The sequence below is a fragment of the Phragmites australis genome, chromosome 1 (genome assembly GCF_958298935.1).
Source record: "Phragmites australis chromosome 1, lpPhrAust1.1, whole genome shotgun sequence".
Taxonomy (NCBI): Eukaryota; Viridiplantae; Streptophyta; class Magnoliopsida; order Poales; family Poaceae; genus Phragmites; species Phragmites australis.
In genome coordinates, this window is record NC_084921.1 from 50,664,466 (window position 1) to 50,687,726 (window position 23,261).

General features: G+C 42.3%; 1 protein-coding gene and 1 pseudogene across 2 annotated transcripts; both read right to left on the reverse strand.

The window, feature by feature from the left end:
- Window positions 1-106: 106 nt before the first annotated feature.
- LOC133925403 (protein PSK SIMULATOR 1-like) lies at window positions 107-7,886 on the reverse strand. Of its 2 annotated transcripts, none has more exons than XM_062371342.1 (13): window positions 7,610-7,886; window positions 6,972-7,491; window positions 5,923-6,245; window positions 5,672-5,764; window positions 5,486-5,576; window positions 4,991-5,084; window positions 3,932-4,029; window positions 2,966-3,035; window positions 1,719-1,819; window positions 1,324-1,440; window positions 1,127-1,203; window positions 988-1,032; window positions 107-905 (listed from the first exon to the last, which is right to left on the reverse strand). In XM_062371342.1, exons 2-13 carry the CDS (start codon window positions 7,290-7,292, stop codon window positions 392-394), a joined length of 1,944 nt encoding a protein of 647 aa, XP_062227326.1. In that variant the 5' UTR covers window positions 7,293-7,491; window positions 7,610-7,886; the 3' UTR covers window positions 107-391. The 2 variants fall into 2 exon arrangements, with proteins under 2 accessions (XP_062227326.1, XP_062227332.1); XM_062371348.1 differs by having other exon boundaries at window positions 7,588-7,886.
- Window positions 7,887-11,568: 3,682 nt separating this feature from the next.
- LOC133925418 (uncharacterized) lies at window positions 11,569-14,780 on the reverse strand (annotated as a pseudogene).
- Between the last annotated feature and the right edge of the window lie 8,481 nt (window positions 14,781-23,261).

Genomic DNA, 23,261 nt, shown 5'->3' on the forward strand with positions numbered 1-23,261 from the left:
GGCCTCAATTAAAAACATTTGTACCCTGAGAGAGACCACTAGGTCAAGCCTTTGATGCGGCTAACAAGCACATGATTCCTGTGCTTGTCAAGGGAACACAAAGAGATCTTCGATATTCTTTTTTACTTCAAAACTTGCATTCCTTGTACAAGAGCTAACAAACACAACAAATCCCTTTGTACAATGAAATTTTCCCTTCCTTTTCACCCCACCATATATCATACAAAGTCAGCCTGGACAATGGTTCTCTACCTCTCTTCGTGCCTTCAAATTGGCACCATGATGCTAGTTCGTCTCAAGCAGGCACCTTGGTTCAGGCCGCAATCTGGATTTTCAAGATCACAGATCGCAGCACATTTTCAGGCTTTAGCATCAAGTCGATCTTGATTCATCACTGTACTTTTATATTGTCAACTCTATCTATCACATCAAGAGCTTTTGTCCGGTCGATCTCGAAGTCAATCACAGGAAGCAGCCTCCTGATTGATAGCAACTCTTTCCTGTTGCCACTGCTTGGTGAATGGCTGTTACTTTTGCTTAGTCTGCTTTGCTTGTTATGTCTTGACTTAGTGTCAAACTCTTGGCTTTTGCTTATACCAGGGATGAATTTCTTGTACTTGACATCCCTTAGCATATCTTGGTCTTCTTGCGTCAAAAGAGGTGATGAATTGCTGCTGGCTTTGTTTGGAGACAATGTGATTGCAGGCCCCCTTTGCGTAGGAGACCGGACAGGAGACTTGATTGGAGACCTCTCACCATTAGCGGTTTTGGATTGACTAATAAGATGATGAAGCCACACAACAAGTTCAAGGATATATGCTTCAGTCTTGTCCTTGTCAGCATGGTACAGTGTCTCAACTCGGGTCAGGTCCATCTGCCCCGTTGGCTTGCAGTTCACATCTGACCTGCATAAGACAAAAGGATCATTACTTCGATATTCTAGTTATATCATTTTCCTGTTAAAACTGAATGAAGTTAGATACCAACCCTGTATTTGCCCACTCTCCAACCCAACCAAAACCATGGTGAGCCCTGGTATGGACAGATCATAACAAATTCAGTAACAGAAAGGAAAAGGCAAAAATCTGTAGCTGATTTTGCATGCTATGAAGGTAGTTTAGATTACTTCGTGGTGTTATTTGCAATAGGGACAAGCCACTGCAGCGTCTTCTCCATTTCAGCCTTGATTTGAGAAACAGTAAGCTACACAAATCCAGTAAATGCTTACAACAATTTTACAGTCACATGTAATAAACATAGCATGATGTTGACTGTTAAAGTCTAATTTCATTTTTCTTAAGTCATGTGTGCCACCTCACATACCTCTTCATTGACTCCAAATGAATGTAGCTTAGACCGGAGAGACGACTTTATGGTAGGTGGCAAACTTTGGTATAATGCATCCCTTGTGTTTGTAGGAATAGAACTTGATCGAGAAACCTGCCAATTGATCAACCCTTGTTACAACCAAAAAAGAAGTGGCAAGTTGGGTTTCTTAGCACAACAAAATCATAACATTACTAGTACTGCCCCATGAATTGTAACACTACCATCCTCAATCCTCATAGAAAAGTTGCATTTCCTCGATTAAATATTGGGAATTGAGGGATGCATGACATTGACAAAACTTCATCAAGCAATGCACGGGAACTGTTTGCTGATACAGAGAAAATGACCTATTGAATTTTCTCTCCAAGAAGTGGAGTTTGTGAACTTACAAGAGTATCAATCTGACTGATGATATTGGCATAATGCAATGCAAGGCCTGCTGGACCCAATCTATTACGTCGTTTGGTAGGTTCCTGAGATTCTTCATTGTCTGCATATCGTTAGGAGCACAAGTTTTAATCAATGCTTAATACAATAATGGTGAAAAAAACCATCATAGCATTAAGCACAGAACCATAATCTGTTTAAAGTTTAAGCCATGAATATGATTATGTTTTCACTATATGCAAATTATAGAATAAAAAACAGCGAAGTACTCCCAAGATTCTTGCTGTGGCATAATTTTAGCTAAAATAGTAAGTCAGATCCACAGTAGGGATAGATCATATCGTTCACACTTCAATGTCAATGATAAAAGAAATCCTGATATTACATAGTATATATTTACAGTGCCAAACCCGACTTATGTATACATTAGTTGGCATGCAATGACAATTAAAGAAAAAAAAAATTCAACCATTAACATCAAATTTCAGGCAACTAAAAAAATGGCAGAATACCATAAGTTTCCTTGTTTACATTGAATTTGTGTTCCACACAATACTGGTGGTCAAGCATATTATCACGGGATAATTCCTCCTATGTCACCAAATGTTAACGTTTTCCCCAATCTACCACCGAAAATTTACACTTCCCTTCCATGCCACTGGCTTACTTTCTATGCCCTTTCCGACCACTAGACTATCAACAAGGAACAAAGTTCAACTCTTTTATAAATATACAAGGAATCACGTGACTATTTAAAGAGTTAATGAGGCCATAATTCTATGTTTTTTAGAGTTGCTTGCCCTAAAAGAGAAGTATGGCACATGTGACGACTCAACCAAGGCACAAAAATACATCCCTGTATTACTTAAGACTTCCATGCCAAGTGCGTAACAAGATGAATGTTCCATACACCTGGTGACCCAAAATTCAATGGGCATGGTTCTTTAAGAGGGAGTGACAAGACCTGCTAAGTCACAGAGGGGTGACAAACTAGGAAGCTCGATTTGTAAGAACCTGAACTGATTGCTTATAAAAACACATTTGAAGTAAACCTACAAGCATGGTGCTTAACCTAGCAACTAGAGTGAGAAGGTGAAACTGAAGTTATGACTTATGACACATTAGTAATAAGGTGGATTAATTACGTATCTCACACTTGCTTTCAGCAGTAAAGCAATCGAGACGACAAACTAGCCCACAGCTCAATATGTGCAAAAGTTTCATATGAGATAATTGCAAAGCTCATTACCTGAATGCCCAAAGGCATTATGGATCTCCAAATGTAAGAAGTGCACAATGTCTACCAGCTTTTCTATGACCTAGGAAGAATAAATATTATTTTTTGAATTAGAAGGACAGGATTGCACGAGCAAAACTAGTAAGATTTTTTCGGAGCATCGAGTGAGTGGATCTTAACAACATGGAAATGCTTTCCTAGAGCTAAGCGTTGCTGATAGCACATGGTCTGTTACATGGTAAAAATTGATTTTAGGTGTCTCCCAGCTGCAAAGGAAAAAGAGAAATATGCTAATAATTCTCACAAAAATAAAAAACACCCAGCCCTCAATTATGGTTAACAAACAATGTCCAATGGATGTTATTAGAGAGTATATATCTGGTCCTCAATTTGGTGGACTGTAGCTATTGTTTAACATGATACAAATTAGATGTTAGTAAGAAATCCATATAAACTCAAACAAGATAATAATAGACAGAAATAAGATTACATATTTATCCCTTAAACTTCATTGTACCCATGTCGAGTGGTTAGTTTGACTTTAACTCTGCAAATTGTCCGCTGCATCATCAGCGAACATCTGCAGGTGTATGAAGGAGATGCAGCGTCATGGTAGTAGGCCACAATTGCAACATGGAAGAGAGATGCCAGGAGGTAGTTTTTTTCTTATGGTTTTCTTTATTTAGCATTATAACATGAAAGAGAGGCATAAAAGGCATTTGTGTTTCCGTATAGTTTTCTATCACTCGCAGTGCTTGACAGTAGAGGCAAGAAGAGACTTCTACAGACAAGTGGCTTCTGTGGATATTCTTAGCTAATTTCAATATTTTTGGGGATTCAATCAATTTTTTAGTATAGAGTATCTATAGTTAATGTAATCGACTATATACGTGACTAAAATCTTAAGATGGCATTGTTAAATCTAGCCACACAATTGTACGAGCATACCAACTTGGTATAATAAAATTACATGCCAACCTCTTCCAAATTCTTAAACCATAAAGACTTTTTCTTTAAACTTTTAACATGCTTGTGTTGGCTTTTCACTTCCTGCTTTAGTATGTGCAGATTATCACCTGCAAATTAACGGAACAGCATTAAGCATCATTATCAAATGATGACAACAAAACAGTGCAAAAATATACTCATGAACCAGTAAACAGACTTAAGGTATCAGAGGCAAGTGCTTTCAAAATCTAGTTCTTACAAGCAAATACCCAAAGAAGAGGGGAAAAGAGCTAGATGTCACAGATAAAGATCGTAAAGGCAATACCCATAAAAAATGAAGGAAACAGAATAATTACACTATTAACATTGAACTTACATGGCTAAATATTAAGCCTAGCCCAGATAGCAGTAGTAGTTGTGCACTTGTGCTAAATGTTCAAAGGTGGAAATAGGTATTGGAAATCTGGAGTTTTTTTTCCTATGGGTTATTCTTATTCACAACTCATGTTCACTGCGTTAACAAGCATCAAATGCAAATCGTCTTTTATTATTTACTGGAATGTCATTCTGGTCACAGGAAAAAAATAAAACTTGGCTACTTTGGATTTGTCAGGTGCAGTCGATATAGTCAGATGAACCACAGCAGCAGCCCCTGGATGTATTGGTCAAATTACACTAGCTGCTCACCTAATGACAATTATAGAAACAGTTGACAGTGATTGATGACAGCATAAGAAAGAGACCTTGAGTCTGTTTATGTATGCACAGAACTATCAATGTCAAACTGACAATCTTAATAAAATACAATTTGATGTCTGCGATTAAAAACATCAAGCATGTCACCTACAACAATGGCCCAAGAGTAGACATCCTGAGTGTTATACTAAATCTAAAGATTTTTTTTTTCAAGTGACCTGAATCCTGAGTGTTATGTTCAATCAAAAGTTTTTTTTTAAATGATATGAAAAAAGAACCAGAAGTAGCACCAACCAAAAGAGGCATAAAATTGTTTTTCAGCCAAACCAGAGTTTAAATATCATGAACTTCTTACAGATGATTCCTATATGTTATCATGCAAAACGAACTGACCTCTTTGGACTACACTTGAACCATCCTCTTCCTGCTGTTTACGCTGATAATCTTGTTCAAATCTATCCAAGGCATGCATTTCATGGTATAGTTCCTGAAAGTTAGAAAAAATAAATAAGTCTATAATTAGAACCAAAGGTGAAAAGAACAGAACTAATAAATGCTAGGAGAATGACAGCTAAGATTCAGATGAAATTATACTATTTCATGGATACAGGCAGATGAATTTAGACTATTACTTCTTCACTCGTAAAACTGGTCCATAGAACATTTTAGTCACAGAGTGCTGAGAATGGAACCTTAGTGACTCATTAAACAATCTTGAGACTCCTCTGACCTCTCTATGTCTTCACATAATATTCAGCTTATCATTTGTCAAGAAAGCTTCAGCTTGGTTATGTTTAGTTGTTTACAGTCTGCTAAACTACAGTTACAGACCTGGTAGACAAATGTCACTACAGGGCATTGCTTCCAAGGCAAATAAATATTACTTACAGCTGTAAACTGAACACAAGTCACCAATTGCTGCATCACTGATTCTGCCTTTTCTTTCAAGTGATGTTGAGGAGCCCGTTCTGATGCCAACCTGAAAGAGTTTGATGCATAAAGACACTGAGTTCATTATCAATACCCCAAAATTGTTGCCTTTATCAAGTGCAGGGGCCAAAAAATGAATTTTACTTGTCAAAGTATCGGTCCAAATTGTGCCATTGAGGATCCTTGCAGCGATTTCCAAAGCGAACAACTTCTGTAGAAAACACTTTCAACTCTTCCCTGTTGGACCAAACAGAACTTCAGCAACTACAAGTATAGAAACATGTTGAAGTACATTTTTTTTCGTATAACCTAGTTGAAGTTACTTAAAATTAAAATAAATAAACCTTTCGGACAACTGTTGTAGTTTATAAAAGCAGCAGAGACTAAACAATAACCTTTTGTCAGCAGCAGAAATCTTGAGTAACTCATCCATATCCTTGGATATAAGATTCTGAACACCTTCTGAGTGAAGTACCACTTCTTTTAAATGCTTTATATTATCTTTTGAAAGGGCGTGCATCAGATTGCAACCTTTGACTATGGTATTGGCAACCTCAAATGCTAAAATAGATATTTTATTGCCTTTTGTTGTAGTTCCTGATCCAAAACCACTCATATTCAAACTTGTCATGCTACTACCAAGTGTGTCTAGCACTTCCACTGCTTTTCCAATACCAGCAGTACTAGCTCTACCCAGAATAGAGCTTACTTCTGAAACCTGTTTCAACATGGCAAGAAAAAATGAAATATGTCATAGGGTCTGACAATCTCTCTCACCAAGTGACATTTCCGGAACATTCAAGGAACAAATATCATGGATAAATAGTGAAGGGCAAAGATTTCTATTTAGCAATAATAAAAACTCATGAAATTTTATATCATTCTTAGGTGTGGCACAACAATTCATTCTATGGCACTGGAAGTAATCAAATCATAGTAGATGCAGCAATAAGGAGCAAAACCTACAACAACATGCTTGGCAAAATGATAGGCATGAAGGTCGATACAGCACTGCATCAGGTTTGAAGGATGTGCACTCACAAATGTTCAGTGATTCCTTCCCTTAGCAAATATGAAGGGAAAAAAACTTTAAGACCGCTATATTCGGCTGCTAAAGTAGACTCGCAGGGAGAATAGGATCAGCAGATAACAGCAAATGCCTTGTTACCGGCACACAAAGTGAAGCAGCAAACTTATTAGACTTCCGCAAGGATACTAACAGATCATCAGCTAGTCCAGCATATCCTGAAATGCTAATGCTACAGAAATAACTTTAAACTTCCATGTGCATGATGTGACAAACTGACAATCCCTTGGCAGCATGAGCAAGAAAAGAATGCATTGATATAAACAAATCATGTTTTGAGCATATGTGATGATAAAAGTTGGATTAAGCTACATTGGACTTAAGTTCACCACAAAGTAAGAAGTACTGAAAACTTGCCTTGGCAGCACTAGCTTTTGCCACACCCATCCCTGACTTCTGCGACGGCAACCGCGCCAACTGCGGCACCCCATCCCATGGTACCACAGCAGTATCCACGCCACCTCCAGGCACCACAGTTTGCGAGACCGATACAGGTTGCTGGCTCTGCTCCTGTTGCTCCTCTTGTATCCTCTTGGCAGCAGCCTCTCCCCCAACCACAGTCTTCTTCTCCTCCACAACCACCACACGCTCATGGTGGTCGACCACTCGGCCGGGGCCGAGCGTTGTGTCGCTGGGCGACTTGCCCACCGCCGATCCCTTGGAGCAAAGGCCCCCCATTTCCTTCACCCCTCCTCACCAAACCCTAACCCCCCAGTGCCACCCGGTGATTCTCACATCCCAAGCACCAAAACGGTTCTGATCCTCACGCCGCCTCCTCCCATCCCACCAAACCGAACCACGCGGAAACGAACCAGCTCGGAACGTGGGTTCTCGCCGCAGCACGATCCCCGCGGCGTCTCCCCGGCGAGCCGCCCACCTTCATATGCCACGGAAAACAGCGCCAAGTCAGGAAAAATGCACGACCTTTCCGAGCAAAAGAAGGGATTTTTCTCCACAAAAAACACATTTTTACCGAAAATTGGCCCGAGACACACCTGCAGCGGGTGGATCGGCGAGGCTGGACAAAATCGGGTGCAAAGGCGGTGCTTTCTCAAGGGGAATTGGCGGATTTGGGGGAGGAGAGAGAGGAGACAATGGGCAGGGTGAGTGATGGAGTAGAACGGGGCAGGGGGGAGTAGCCGAGCGTCCACTCCACCAGCGGCGGCAAGGAGGGTCCAGTAAACTGCAGGCTCGGTGGCCAACTGCTGCTGCTACTGCCACACGCAGCAGGCGCACGCACAGCAGCGGTCGCTCATAACGCGGTCTCACAGCGGCCGTGTCGCCGTCCGTGTGTACGCGGTTAAGAGGAAAACAGCTGTAGTAATGCCATCTTATTTATTGAGCGTCATCAGATTTTTTTAGTTTTAGATACAGATGGATTCAGCAAATTCTACTGCCCATTATTTAGAGATGGTTACTACTTACTAGCATCGTTAATTTCTAATATAATACTAGAGATACTTCAAATGCTAACAAGGTTTATACATGGTTAATGGCATTCGCTACAAATATTTCCTTTTCATGGAATTGAAGTAGATTGTTCTTTCTTGTGTGCTACTCATATTGTGTACCTTGAAACAGTCGAAAGCTAGCTAGTATAGTACCAGTGTCTATTCTATTTTAACACTAATTTGCTATGTGCATGTGCAATAATGACTTGGATTGTCCAATTGATTTGTTTGACTGGTATTTAGCCTGTCTTAAAAAATAGCTGCTGTGACGGTATAAGAAATATGCAAGCATCAATATAATAGTACTACGTAATCGTATGACTTCCCAAATATGTTTGTATTTTTACGATTTTCCAACTCAGCTATGAATTTCTTAATAGTATCCAGAACAGCTATTTGCATGGGTCGTTGTTGAAGGGTAACCCAGTGCAATGAACCAAAGCATTTTCTGAATTATTATCAAAGCAAATAAGAACACTTGCATGTGAGTAGGTTGGAGTTGGGGCTAGCCAAGACCTAAACCAAAATGGACTTGCATGAGAACAAGAGAACAAAGCTTCAGTTAGATCATCTTCAATCATATTCTCTTCATTTCTTTCTCTTCCCGATTTTCTTTCCCGTTCTCATTCTATTTATTTTCTCTTATCTCTAACAGTTTCTCTTCGAAGGGATTCGTGAAGAAAAAGGAGAAAAAATCCCGTTCTGAAGGGAATGAACTTGAGAGTCCCTTCGTGATGGGAACCGTAAAAAGAAATCATTGGAGCGCTAAAGTGAACGAAAATCTTTTCGTGAAGGGATTCTAGGTCATGACGGAAAACGGTTGGAGATGATCTTAATATGTGGATCATGGCTAGACAGGATGCTGGTCTATGGCTTAGCTAAAATTAGGCAATAATTTAAGGCAAGCTATCTATATATGATTTCTAGTCAACTTGAACACCTACCTTTCTGCTGTCTTTTTCTTGTACCAGGTCAACTTTCACAGCACTTCCTTTGTCCCAGTAGGGAAAAAAAGAAAAGCAATTGAAAGAGTTTGAATTGTTTCCATCTGGTTATCCGTTCACCACTGAACAGCGATGGAATGAACTTGTCATGCAATACAAATATTTACTTCTCTGTCAAGTGCTGAACTTGTGGCTCAGTTTGCCCGTTGGTCTACAAGCACGATCACCAGAGATTTCCTTGTAACGCCGACATGTTACTTTCGTGATTTGCCCCGTGTAGGCAGGAATTTTACAGAAAACAAGTTCAATTCTCGGAATAGGATTTTTTTTTTTTTTAAGTTCCAAACGGGGCCTAAGCGGACGCAAGATCATTATTTGTTCACTGAATCACCTGTAACATATTGAAACTTTACAGCATGAGATGTTGAGATCTCAGAGGTAGACTCCGCTTACTCCATGCCATGTACTACTTTGTGGAGAGAAGGGGGAAAAAAGGAAAAGCAAGGCCAAAAAAGATTCACCCTTTTGAAGTGAATGGCTGAAATCACAGTGATCTGAACACTCACATGGTCAGTGATTCCAAACTTTTGCTTGAAGTCTTCTATCTGTCCCTGCAGTGAGAGTGATGGATTTGACAAATGTGAGCAAACAAAGTCCCAAATCGTAGCTATCTTTCCGCCGAAGTGCCAGTGGCCTCTCAGACTCATGGTTTGGGGTTGTCTGAGTTTTTTTTTGAAAAGCTATGTTTTTTATTTGTTTGAAAATCTGTTTTTTAAATAGCCTGTTGGTTTCTACAATAAATTTTTAGCTTCTCAACATATAGCTTCTCAAAAAACGTATCTTAGCGAGCTTCTCAGCTTTAATTTATTTTTCTTAGAAACAGACTTCTGGTTTCTTCAGAAGTCACTTCTCTAGAATCTCATTTGTTCTGACTTCTGATTTCTGTTAGTAGCAGAAGCAGAATCAGAAGCAGAAAGCAAATAGGATCTCGGTTCGGTGAAAAGTAAAGTTCACTGCAACTCTTTGTATGCAAGAACGTTTTTCCAAACGAGATTGACAGTTATTTTTTTCTAAAAATTAAATCCCTCGTTGTCACGACTAAGACAATGTAAGAGTTTCCGCTAAGGTTGTTCCCCGGATAGAGCTAACTCATGTACATCTCGCATAGAAATGAAAAAAAAAAAGTCAAATCAAAGGCAGACTTAAACAATTCCTTTGATCGCAACCGGCTGCTAAATCCGCGACACATTTCTTGCTAGAACGGCCAAACCCTTTGAACCGATCCTCCCTTGAGCCTTTGAACCGGTCCTCCCTTGAGCCTTTGAACCGGTCAGGACCTGCAAAAACACACAGCAGAGCACCACTCACATATCCAGCATGGCGGCTGCAATCCGGAGGAGACGCACGGCGAAGATTTTTCGTAACGTCACTCCGATGGGAACCATGTGCGATCAAAAGCCAACGCGGGACACGACCGCGCACAACCCATCGCATCGCATCGCATTATTGGTGTTCCCGTGGGCGCTGCAGACCAAGTCGAAGGAGGAAGAGAGCTCAGTCCGAGGCTCCGGGCTCACGGTCGCGGCGTCTTGTGCTGACCGCGCGCGTGATTGGACAGGTTCGGTTCCATGGGTCGCTGGCGGTGGCAGGGTCGCCGCCCGCCCTCCCCGGTTGCCGGTATCCCGGGACGACCGCGACGTCTTCCGCACGAGTCCGTCGCGTGCGCGCACGGAGAGAATGGAGTTATCTGCGGCCGGTTTGTGCACTTGTGCGCGCATGACGAGACGGGAGACCGGTGGAAAGTGGCGAGCGGCGAGGCTACTGAGTGAGCGAGTGGTGGGCAGCGGCGCAGCGCATCGCCGGTGGCCGTGGGCGGTGGGTGAGATCGCGAGGAATCGCGCTGCGGCCTACCGCCTACTACGTGAGGTGCGGGTGCCGGTGCCGGTGCCCGGGCTACCCGTGCAAACCAAACCAGACTCGCCGCTGGGCTCCATGCAAGTCTTCCACCGACTCTCGAGCCACCAACCACTCACTCAACTGCGCCAGGGGGGATTCGTGACCCGGACCGGCAGACGGGGCACGCCATTCGTTTTCCATGCATGGACGTACTAGGTTCTTGGAATTCCGTCGACCAGCAAGAATTCTCATGGAAAGAATGGTTCGGCGAGACCCTAGCGAGTGCCTCGTCTGCATGGTGTTCCTTTCAGGCTTTCAGCGGTGAGAGGGACGGTCGTCCAGTCATTCTGCAAAGAACCAAACGTTTCATCCCGTAGAATGAAGCATCTCGTAGAAGTATTCTGAGATGATGGTACATTTAAATGCATGGTACAGTTGCCAAGCAGAACTACCAACCACTAACTGGTACACTACCATCATGCAATCACTTCTATCTTCTGTAGGTAAGATGGCGTGCTCTTTTCAATAGCCATAATTTCTGGGCGAAGAACTGAACCCTCTACGTATGGGACACGTTGGTCTTCAGGACTCGGGAGACAGGTCGAGTATTCCTTTCTAAGACCAGACGGCAAAAGAAAAAACAAAATGATTGGCAATGCAACGAAGCATGTGCAGCACGACAGCATGCATCAAAGCTTCACTCTAGGCCCTTTGGTTTATGCACCATTACAGAAACAGGCATACACCAAGCAACTGAACGGCCAAGCGGGCCGTCATAAGAATCCAGAAAAGGCAAGCACCGCACAGTTGATGCCACTACCAAGTATTGACACGAAAGCAGTTAAAAATCTACAATTCAATAATCTTTAAATATTTACAAGGCCGTCAATTAAAGGTGTTGTCCTGTGATACAGAAGTCGATGGAACACGCATATATTCTGTAAAATACCATGTCGTGGGCAGGAATCAATAGTGCATATGGGTTGTTAGCCCCTAAGTTGAGGGGAAGGAAGGCATTGTCCCTGTGAAATCAAAAGAGTTTAGAGCAGATTCTGGTAAAGGGCTGTTTCCAGGGACCCACAAACCACCTCTGTGGGGAAGCATAATCTGTTTGTTTATACTCTTGTCACCATCAGTTGTCTCTGAAGGAGATTCCTTCTTTTTCTTCACAAACTCAAAGAACTCTGCAACTTGACGAGCATATCTTCAAGGAAAATATTGAAATATCAATGAGTATATGATTTTTAAGGGATTTAACAGCACATGGGTGTTCAGATAAAAAAAGTGCATCTGATACTATGGAAAATAAAAATCAAGACAAAACAGCAAACATCACCAACACAATAAATATAGTATGAGTTCATCGTAGGCCAGACTTGGGCTCGAAAAAAAATTGATGGAGCAAACGGTATGTACAGCAACATCTCAAAGAATTCAGATTGTTTAAGAAAAGAAAGTACATGTTTATCTATTCGTATTCTAAAGGAACAACACCTAGTCTTCAATAAATTAGACATTAGTAAAACTTTTGCAGGCAGGATGCCAAAAACTACCAAATTAGGGCCACATAAGATGGTCACTATGCTACCACATCACAGCTCGTCTACAGTCTACACTATTTGTATCAGCCTATCAGCCAGACCAATTTGAATTACACTAGCCACTGCTTTCAATTTCGGACCATGTATCTACACAAGGATCATTATTTTCAAATTGTTCGGTAAACCACAAGCTATGAAAAGAACAAAATAGAGAAGTTGCCAATTCATTCTCCTTAGAAGAACTTCTGGATAAAATGATTGGTTAACACTACAGGAAAATTAATAGAACATTGACACTTATGAAGTATGAAACTTACTGTTGTTTGGCTTCAATATCCTTGTTAAAATTAATGTCATGGTCGCAGTCCAAGACCAGAGCAGGAACCTAATTGAGAAAGAGCCTCACCCATGTAACCAAATAACCCCTTACTGGATACTTATGAAAACAAGTAAAAGATATGTTACCTTCTGGATACTAGAATGCATGTGATCTCCTTCCAGGTAGAATACCCGATCTTGTATATCCGCAGGCAGGGTACCCTCCATATGAATTGGAAGCTGACTGACCGACAATACACCAGAACCTCCTCCCTTGGAAGGAAGTAACCAGCTTTCATGTTTTTCATGCAAACCTTGAAGGTAATCAAGAGTAACACTACCCTCCTCTGATCTTTTCCGAACCATCATTCTTTTGTGGCAAGTGTCAGGGCTAGCTCTTAGATAAATAAAACCATCAGGGATAAGACCTGGGAGTGATGACACAACTGGATCAAACCAGGAGTCATAGATGCTGATCTCCATCTCATTCATCCAGTTTGCTTCATGAACAGCACGAACAAAAACCTGAAAATATCAATAATATTCATTCCTTAAATAGGATAAGGCATAAACAATAAAACAGATTAAAAGTGAATCAAATTACACAAAAGCTTTGGATTCATCATCAAGGTAGTTTTTACAGTAAAGATAGACCTAACATTCGGTCACTGAAAACACTTCTTTCCATCAGCCGAAGAGGTTTTATGCCACTTGCAGATTCCTTCTCTTGCATGACTCTGGTCACAAATACATAATTCTGGAAGGTGTATGCATACCTCTGTGGCTCAGCATAGAAAGCATCAAGTATATTGAAGTGTTCAGGGCCAACATCCTGCCACTTTGCAATAGGTTCAGGTACTATCTACAAGGTCACATAGTTCCACAGTTTCATTGGCTATTCTTTGCAGGAATGTAGTTTTCCCAACACTGATGTTCCCTTCCACACAAAAGGTAAGCCTCCTATTTTTAGAAAGCTTAGATGTATCGGTGCCTTTCAGCTCCTCATCAACACTCTTTTTAATGAACAAAGTAATACTCTCAGCATGGTTCTTGTGAATGATGCCAACTGAATTTTGCAGGAACTCAACCATCTTCTCATTAGACTTGCCAAAGAACTGGAAATGCTCAAAAAATGTTAGCACTCAGCACGAATAACATTGAACTAAGATTAGATGGACATCATTCAGTGAAAAAGTACCAGAATAGTCACACAGCATGGTTCAAAATGAACTAAAGAGCGCAAGTTGGCTCCAGAGACAGATATAAAAGTAAATTGTTCTTGCTGTTTTTCTCACTCTAAAGATTAGGAATTTCACCATGATATTGAACCAAATAAACAAGTACTACAAATAAAAACAAAATATATAACCGAGAATAGCTCATAATGTCATGCACACACCTTATCCCTATAGAGCTGCTTGAGCTGCGCCACGCATCGAATCCCTTGTCCACGAGCTTCCTCAGGTTCCGCGGCCCGACTCCGGGAATGGCGAGCAGCTCCCCACTCCCTATCGGTGCATCACAGCCTCGACGGAGCTGAGGCCCCTCCTAGCGCCGTCACAGCCCAGCCACGGCGGCGCGCGAAGGCGGCTAGGGTTTGTGCTGCGGCGCGCGGGCAGGAGCGGTCCAGCCAGGCGAAGCGCGGGCATGCGGGGGGAGGAGAGCAGAAGCGGCGCCGCCGCGGTGGTGTCGAGGAAGGAGGCGGCGCGGGGGAGGAGCTTGTGCATCACTGGTTGCGGCGGCGGCGGAGCTCATCAATGGCGCTTCGGCTCCGATTGCCGCCGGCCCACGCGGGTGCTGCGACGGCGGCGGCGAGCGGCTCGGGGTTTAGGGTTTTGGGGATGTCATCCGTCCCGCCATGAGGTGTCGCCTCATCGGGAACCCGGAGGGGAAGGGGGGAAGGCGCACGAGTGGTCTACGGGGCCGACGTGTGTGTTCCACGTTAATTCAAATCGTTTAGACGAGATGGGGCGGCGCGCCGCTGTCTCGCCGCCATGGCTTTTGGTCCTGCACCTGTGCATGGATCGGAGTAAAGTTGTGTTTGGATGCTTGAATCGCTGCACATATATATTTAGTATGGTTTAGATGAATGGGATGATTTTAAATGGACTCGAATAGTTTAGATGTTCGATTGGTTATATAGAATGATATAAGTTTTTATTTGGTTTATTATATATGATAAAATAAGTTGGTATAAGTTTATATTTGATTGGCAGAATATGTGCAGATAAAATCGTTCTCCCTCTTCTTATAGTGAGGTTACCTCTGAAATTTACTTTTGCTTCGGCAAACTTCTCAGACATAGCTGAATATAATCAAACCACCACAACAGGCAAATTAGAAAAACAAACTGAATCATGCAGCCATAACACCACCAATTTGCATGAATCTGAATCAAACAAACACAACAAATGTTCACTTCACATCCGTGCAATCAGATCACTACAGAGATAGAGTAATCATGCAGCCATACCACCATCAATTTGCATTGGACTGAACCACCAGAGAAACACCTTTGTTGCAATGTTGAAAGCTTGAGACTTCACCACTAATTCGCTGCAAGCCATACAAACAAACTGCTTTGGCAGCATGCTAGCTGTGCCGCTTGTCTGTGCCGCCTGATGCGACGCGCTGTGCTTGGCACCGACTGCGTGGAGCAGACTAAGCGCACTCGCCAGACCGGTGAGTGTGGCGACGACTATGACTGTAAAAAAAAATAGAACCTATAAATCACATTTTCTTTCAATACGTTCTTGATATCTTCACATGAAGTGGATTTAGGAAATGTTTTGGTTGGGCTGGATAATCCAGGAAACTTGATGAATTTACTATTGGTTGGCTAACTCAGGAACTTAATTTATTGGCAAATTTGGATCTATTCTTCTTTGCATGTTGTACTAGGTGATATGGCGAGTTTGCAACAAGATAGCGATTGAGAGGATCTTCTCTAACAAGTCAATTGATATTCTTCTCAATAATCTTTCTTACTTGCAAAAGTGGAAAATCTTGCTCAAGGAGAGCGACAAGAAGAAGTATGATGCAGCTCTAGTGTAGCTCATGAAGTAGTGCAACAGCTTCCAACCTAGTCATATTATTCGAGCTTTAGTTTCTATGATATGGAACTCTTACTTGGAGGAAAAGACTGGAAGGTTGGAGGAGTACCAATGATTTGCAGTGGTTCTCTCACCTCATTCGTTTATGCTGCTAGTATCTGTTGTGGTGGAGCTGCTGATTTCCACCTTTATTATTGTGCTGTTTAGCTTTTCTGTGTCTGGCCGAGTCCTGTATAATGGTTATGCTTAGTTTCTATATATGTTGCTTGTATCTTGTTTTTGGTCTCTGGTTGTATCTAGTTTCTCTGTTTTCATTTGTGTATAATGTTGTCTGTATGCTCATATATTGGTTTTCAATATAAGTCGAGTTAATCTTGTTTAAAAAAACAGATTAACCAGATCGGCGATGCGACGATGGCGACAAGCCGCTTGAGAGGGGGCCTCGTGGAGGAGCAAGAGGAGGGACCCTCACCGGGGATGAAGCTAGGCCTCCATGGTGGCCTTTAGAGAGGGTGGCCTCACCTAGGAGAAATTCCAACCACTGTTGTCGCCACGTCGGAGGAGATGGGGAAGAGTTCTAACATGGGACGTAAATACTTCGCTGGGGAGGTGACCTGAACCTATGTTCAGGTAAAGGTGGCCAACTGGGCCGGCCCTAATGGGCCAGTCTGAGGTACGGAAAAAATGGTCTGGTCCAGGCACGGCATGGCACGAGAGTAAATGGATTGGGTCGGCACGGCACGTCTAGACGGGTCCGTGTTTGAGCCGGAGTTGTGTCACATCGGGCCGGCGCAGCATGGCTCATTTAAGTTTTTTTCTATTTTTATAAGATTTTATATAATTTGTTTATCTCCAATACACAAAAGATACCTACCACAGTGGTAGTGTTTGTCTCCTATGTACGGTATCGTAAGTTCGATTTTCACATCCGTCAGCTTTTGATGTTTTTTCTGATTTCTATTTGTTATTGGACTAACAGGCCAAAAAAATAACATTAGGTCAACCTGGCTGCATGCCGACACGACACAATTCGATCCTAAGTGTGCTATGCTTAGGCTAGCACCGTGGCATGTGAGCCAGCAAAACACAACCCATTTAGCTAACGAGCCTAACCGAGCCGTGTCTAAACAGATTGGACCTAAATAAGCCCATACCGTGCTGGACCGGACCGCCTATATTGCCACCTCTGTGGTCAGGTACTTGATCCATCCTGCACCGCGTGGTTCGACCAAATTCTCCGAACGAGGCAGATGCAGCATCTGGCTAGAATATTACAAGAATATGTATCACTCCACCCTGTATAAGTTGATATTATTTATCCAATCAAACAATGGCATAGGTAACATCATGAATCACCTAATACGTATATGAGGCCATACACATATCCAAACACTATCTAAGAGGGCAGGTCGTTGCCAGCCTGCGGGTGCGTTGGTACGTACGGGCCAGCCCTCTCCACTCGCGCGTGGGCTCTGGGTGCTGGTTGCTCATGTGTTTTAGGCCTCGTCCACATAAGTGGCCCGTGGTTGTTGAAACATACCACGAACTTGAAGAAATAATATGTTAATTGCCATGTGCATCAACTTCAGTCTGAACTCTGAAGTCTCCTCAAGTAGCAGCATATCCGGTGCGGCAGCCTAAATCAGACGACACATCAATCAGATCGATGGGAGAGGACGAGAAACAGAAAACTTAGAAGAAAATCGGTGAATGAGATAGGTAGCAAAGAAGATTGCATAGAGAGTAGTAGCTCCGACTGGAAAGTGTAAACCCTGAACTTTAGAAGCCTCTCCTTATATTGTTTAGAAATGCTCCAGTTTTCAGTTCATGTCAGATATTGAGCTTATAGACTAAGATAAAATGATATAATTCTATTTTTAGATTAAAATGAAAACAAAATAGCTTACTCAAATATTCTTAGTGACTCTACATATTTCTAAAGCTAAAAATAAATAACTTCAAAAAAAAAAATCTAAAGCTCTACTAAACAGTCCTTAGTATAATGCTTAGCCTCACGTGCCAATGGCTCTACCGTGGTTCTCCCAATCTGACCGCACGGACTAGAATCCTGAAACGGGGGTAACGCCTGAAGAATACACAACTGTAGAATTGACTCGTCGATCATGCACAATCTCCAGCCGTTTTTATTAGAATATATAGGTTGGGCCGATTATATTTGAATAATTTTTAATAAATTTTAAAGGCTCAAGAGGACTAGAAAAAAAAACATTTGTGCTTGCTTGCGTCGTCAGGCCACGGTGAAATACATGGGCGTACAATACCTGCGTAAATGATTCACTGAAATAGGGTCTAGTTGCTTACGTGAATGCAGTATTCTTTTACAGTTTTATTTTTTTATTGTGTGAGCAAAAGATCAACACGGTTATATACATAAACTAATCATAGCACATCCGTGTTGTGAGGTTTTTTTTATATATGTAACTATCGGCCAACTCCACTATAGAAGGATATAACAAGCTAGAATTTTGCCTCTTTTCATATGTTACGTCGTGGTAGGTAGACTACTTCATTCGTTACATCAACGATCTTTAAAACCTATCATCCTTAAATGTTGCACCATTAGGCTTATCGGTTCGTACATGATTATGGCTTTTTATCGGTTCGTATTCATAATTTATGTAGGGATTAATCTAAAACTAAAGGATCCTTATATCCAACAGTTTTGGCGGTTGCCTCGCTGACAGGATCAGCCAGGTTAGGCTAGCTCTCTGAGTATTTTTATCATCAGTCATACAGTCATTCAGCTGTACTCGCAGTCGCTCGCACGTACGACATGGAAAAACCCACACGCCTCTGCGAATATACAATAACCAACATTTTTAAGCATACCTGTGCACATTATCTGTTCTTGGGAAACTCTTAACAAACTCGTCAATGTTAGCGCGAAAGCGATGACCGAACTGTAACAAATTCGACAATGCGAATATGCGACGAAAGCAACATCGGTACAGCAGATCGAGGAACTGGAAAATTTCAAATGCAAACAGGATATTCTCGTCAATTATTTTTTAGAAGTCAGTTCTCGCCTAATTCATTTACTTTAGAGGAGTCAGGCGTGACTTCTTCTGAATGCAGAGTGGACTCATTGTTTACCAAGTCCAATCATGGAAATGAAGCAGGTAAAAGTTCGAAAATAGAATATATGGTGTAAACCGATTTATATATGAGAGGAAAGTACTTATGAAGTCATGAACTCATGATGATGTCTGCGGGAAGGAATCAAATGGGTTGGCACGTTCTAATATGTTATGCAAATGATTTTGGTTTTTAAGGCATCTGTTGGTGAGATCATCGCAAAGAAAATAGTAGAAGAGTATTAGGGTGTGTTTGGATCGCTTCATTTACCTTATCCAGCTTATGAGATGCAAGTTCTTGGAGTTTGATTGCTTGTACAGCCTCTTGGACCTGGCAAGCCGCGTGAAAAAAAATGCCTCGCATCCTGGCCTATTAGACCATCTCCAACAGCTACCTCAAATTTTCATCCTCAAAATATTATTACAGCATTCCCTATCACTATTACAGCATCCCCTATCCTCAACACTGTAGCAGTACTGTATCACTGGATAGAGTATCTGTTGGAGATGGATTTCTAGTGCTACAGTATACCGTAAAACACTGTAGCACTAGAATCCTCAAATTTGGAGACTCCGTTGGAGATGGCCTTAGATACATAGAAATCGGTCGTTTCCAATGAGCTAGGCTTGCACGGTTGTAGGATAAGGGGGCCGATTCCATGGGGATGAATATACTGTTCTGGAACTTTTAGCAAGATATAATTGATTCTAATATGTAATTAAAAGATCGGTTACAATACATATAAAATCTTCAAAATCTAAGTCTCAACAATGTGGTCAACATTATATCTATATCAAGGTTTGTAATCTAGGTGACATGTAGAAAAATATAATTCTAGAAATATAAATTGTACAGTACAAATAAACTAAGTAGGCAAAATATAAAGACGACACTAAAATTTTACCGTGTTTTCGGAAACTTGCTGGTCTTTCATAATCCACATTAAGGTGAGTTTAAGTTTTTAATCGCTCTTCTATCAAGCATGTAATTCTCACCACGAGCAACTTGATCTTGAGTCGGATTAATCCAATAAACCACTCACTATCTCGATCCTACTAGAGTTGTATTTTAAGGTAAAGTATGCACAAAGCCTCTCACAATTACACCAGCCCATCTCACAAACTTCTTTAAAAAGATCATCGGATCACAACGCCACCATGTCATCTAGGTGTTGGCAAACACCAAGAGTAACAAGCCAAGACGAACTCGACTCTCATCAAGTGTCTAAAGCTCAATCTCTAATTCAAATGCATTTGATTCTTGCCTCGCAACCATCTTTTTGTGCAACACATGTACGCATCTGGCGGTCAGACCATCACCCATCCAACAACCCTAATGTAGCACCGAGAATCGCCACTTGGGGTGAATATGTGTCTTACCAAAAATTTTCAAATCGAATGATCTTCTCCTTCGTTTCACCCAACGCATCTCAAAAACTCAAGCGAAAGTGTCGAGGGTTAGTCCCTGACAGTGATTTCAGGATATGTTGGACAATGGGTGCATGAACGGCGTTTCAAGAATCGATGTGTGCGCGTATAATGGACTCAGGGACACAGGGAGTTACATATGTTCAAGCCTCCCGGGGGATAATAGTCATACGTCCTATGTGTTGTGTTATAGATGATCTAATTGGTTATAGAGGTAGTTCTAGTTGGCTGCCATACTTGATCTTCCTTCTTTTACAAATGGGGTCCTCATCCCTTTATATAGTAGAGATGAGGAGGACTTACGTATGGGTCCAAACAAATGACCCTGCTCATCCTAATATCTAACTCAAGCCATCATTACGGAGGACCGTCCTCGGTCACTTGCTTTATCGACCTGCTAACAATATCCGGTCCGTCGTGCAGCGCCACATCGACCTACAAAAGTCTCACTCCATAGCATTTAATGCTACGAGACAGGACAAGGTCCCTCTACGCCGTTCATGACTTCGCCCATTGGAGTTGGTGCCTGGGGAAAAAACACTTGAGTTGATGTCAATAAATGCGATTGGACAAGTTGTGTCAGATCCGTCCCTGCAACCAGCGAGGCCGGTTGAGGGTTTATGTGATGGTGTAGTGAGACTGATCGTGTACGCCTCGTACTAGTCGTAGGAACTATACCCTGGTCGCGCGACCGACCAGTTTTAGGAAATATACGCCTTTGACCGTTATATCTCTCACGGGGCCTGTTTGCCAGGGTACCCCTTTACTTAATACACCGATAGGAAGCAAAATCTGAAAAGAAAATCAGTTGCAATCAAGAATGCAAATGAAATCATGACTCTCATAGTTGTATATGAATCCTAGGTTCCAATGGAACTCAGTCCATAAGTCATTACCATGAAAAGATTGCAACTTGAAGAAAGAAACATTCAAATCAAAGATAAGATCACTGGTAGAAGAGATTCTCCAAGTTGATGATCTATATGCAAGAGAATTTAATACCCAATTGTATACAAATATATGTGAATCTTATGTCCCTAGCAACAAGAAGAACAACTTTCCAATGTGAAAAAATTTCAGCTCAACAACCGAAACAAAAACACAAGAAAAAAGAGAAACAACTCACAACAAAGCAAGAGAGCCAAAAGAAAGATACTAGAAGAAGATGAACACAAGCATTGAAAGGAATAATCTCTTCATTTCTTACGGAGAGCAGCCCTCTTTTTTGGCAAATTACAACATATTTTCTTTAAAAAAACTCTCACCTATTGCAAAGGCCAAGCTCTCATTTCCTCTCCTCTAAAACCTATCTCTCAAGGCTCAAATGGCTGGCTTAACCCCCCCCCCCCCCTTGCAATAGCCTCCTACCTACCACTGGGATATTTTGTTCCTTTTTCGCTCAATCCATTGAACAGTTGCGAAGCCTTCATGACTTAGCTTCACCTCGATACAAGCTTCACGATGGTGCCACGTGCCCTCCATCCTTTCATAGTTTTGAGGCTAAACCGCGAAACCGTCTTGCATGCTTCTCAAAACGTGACTCACTGCCACTTGCTCTGACCCCAAGCAAGCATTCCGATGTCGACGTGTGTACTCTATATTATGATCTTAACTGCCGGTAAGTCTCTCCCGCTCCTAATCCCTTAGGCCTCCTTGTCACTTGCACCGTGACATCCCCTTCGCTTGACTTTGTCAACACTCCATCTTCATATGCTTTGCTTGACCTCCATGTGCACGGCTAAGATCACCCTTGACTTCGCCCGACCTCATTGATCATTTGGCACCAAGCACCCCACTTGGCCCCGATTATCTCACCATCTACTGCTGAGTTGCATCCATCACATGCACAACACGAGATAAGCAAACACATATCTCCAATTCTATTAAAGGTTAATCCCTGACAATGATTCTGGGGTGTATCGGTCAAGGTGTGCATGAACAATGATTGCGGGGCACGTATGCTATGAACTCAAGAACACAAGGGTTATCCAGATTTGGGCCTCCAGAAGGATAATAACCCTACGTCCTGTGTATTTGGTTATCAGTGTTTCAGAACTGGTTTCTTCCCCTTACAAACTGGGTCCTCCACTCTTTATATACTAGACAGAGAGAAAACTTACAAGTGGGCCCCTTTTGCTCTGAAGATACAGTTGAGCGTGTCCCATCCGTCAGACACCTCCATGCTCACCTCACCCTGGTCAGCTGGCTTGCACTGTCCCATCACTAGTCTTGCACGCGCGCCTGTGAAGCAGTGGCTGAGCATGAGCTGGGATTTGCGATCAAGCGAGAGAACCTATAGGGTGACCTCCAAGGTGCGTCAGTCCTACCATCACTCGGTCACGTGTAGTCCTAGGCTAGCCAAGCAAGACTCAACCAGTTGACCTCTGCGAGGTTCGCGGCCTATTTTCTTGATCAGTTTGTCGGGAGTAGCTGCTCGCAACGTGGAGAGACCTAGAGCGGATGACTAGAGAGAGCGACCATCGACGTGAAAACTTCTAGGACCACCTTAGTTGGGCATTTACACCCTTTGACCCGAGGTTGTGGTCCGCCAGCGTTCAGGTTCGCCCCACTCCTGGAGACACCGTGATTGGTCATGTCAACTAGTTTTTGGCGGCCTCTGAGGAGGCGAAAGGCCTTGAGGAAAGGCTACGCATGATGGTGGGCGACCACTTGCTTGATGTTAGAGCTGCTGACACCTGTCTTGCCCTAACCTGTGTCCACGAGCACCTTCCGGATACAGACCTCATCCCAGTAGTCTCTGAAGGCTTTGCTGGCGCCACAAAGACCACCAAGGAGCTCAATGAACTCGTAGACTCATATCTGCCTATTGATAACTCCATTCTTTGGTCTGTCCAGTTCGATCCACTGCCATATGTTTTTGGGTCTCACGTGTACTGAATAGACTGTTTAGATCTAGCCCC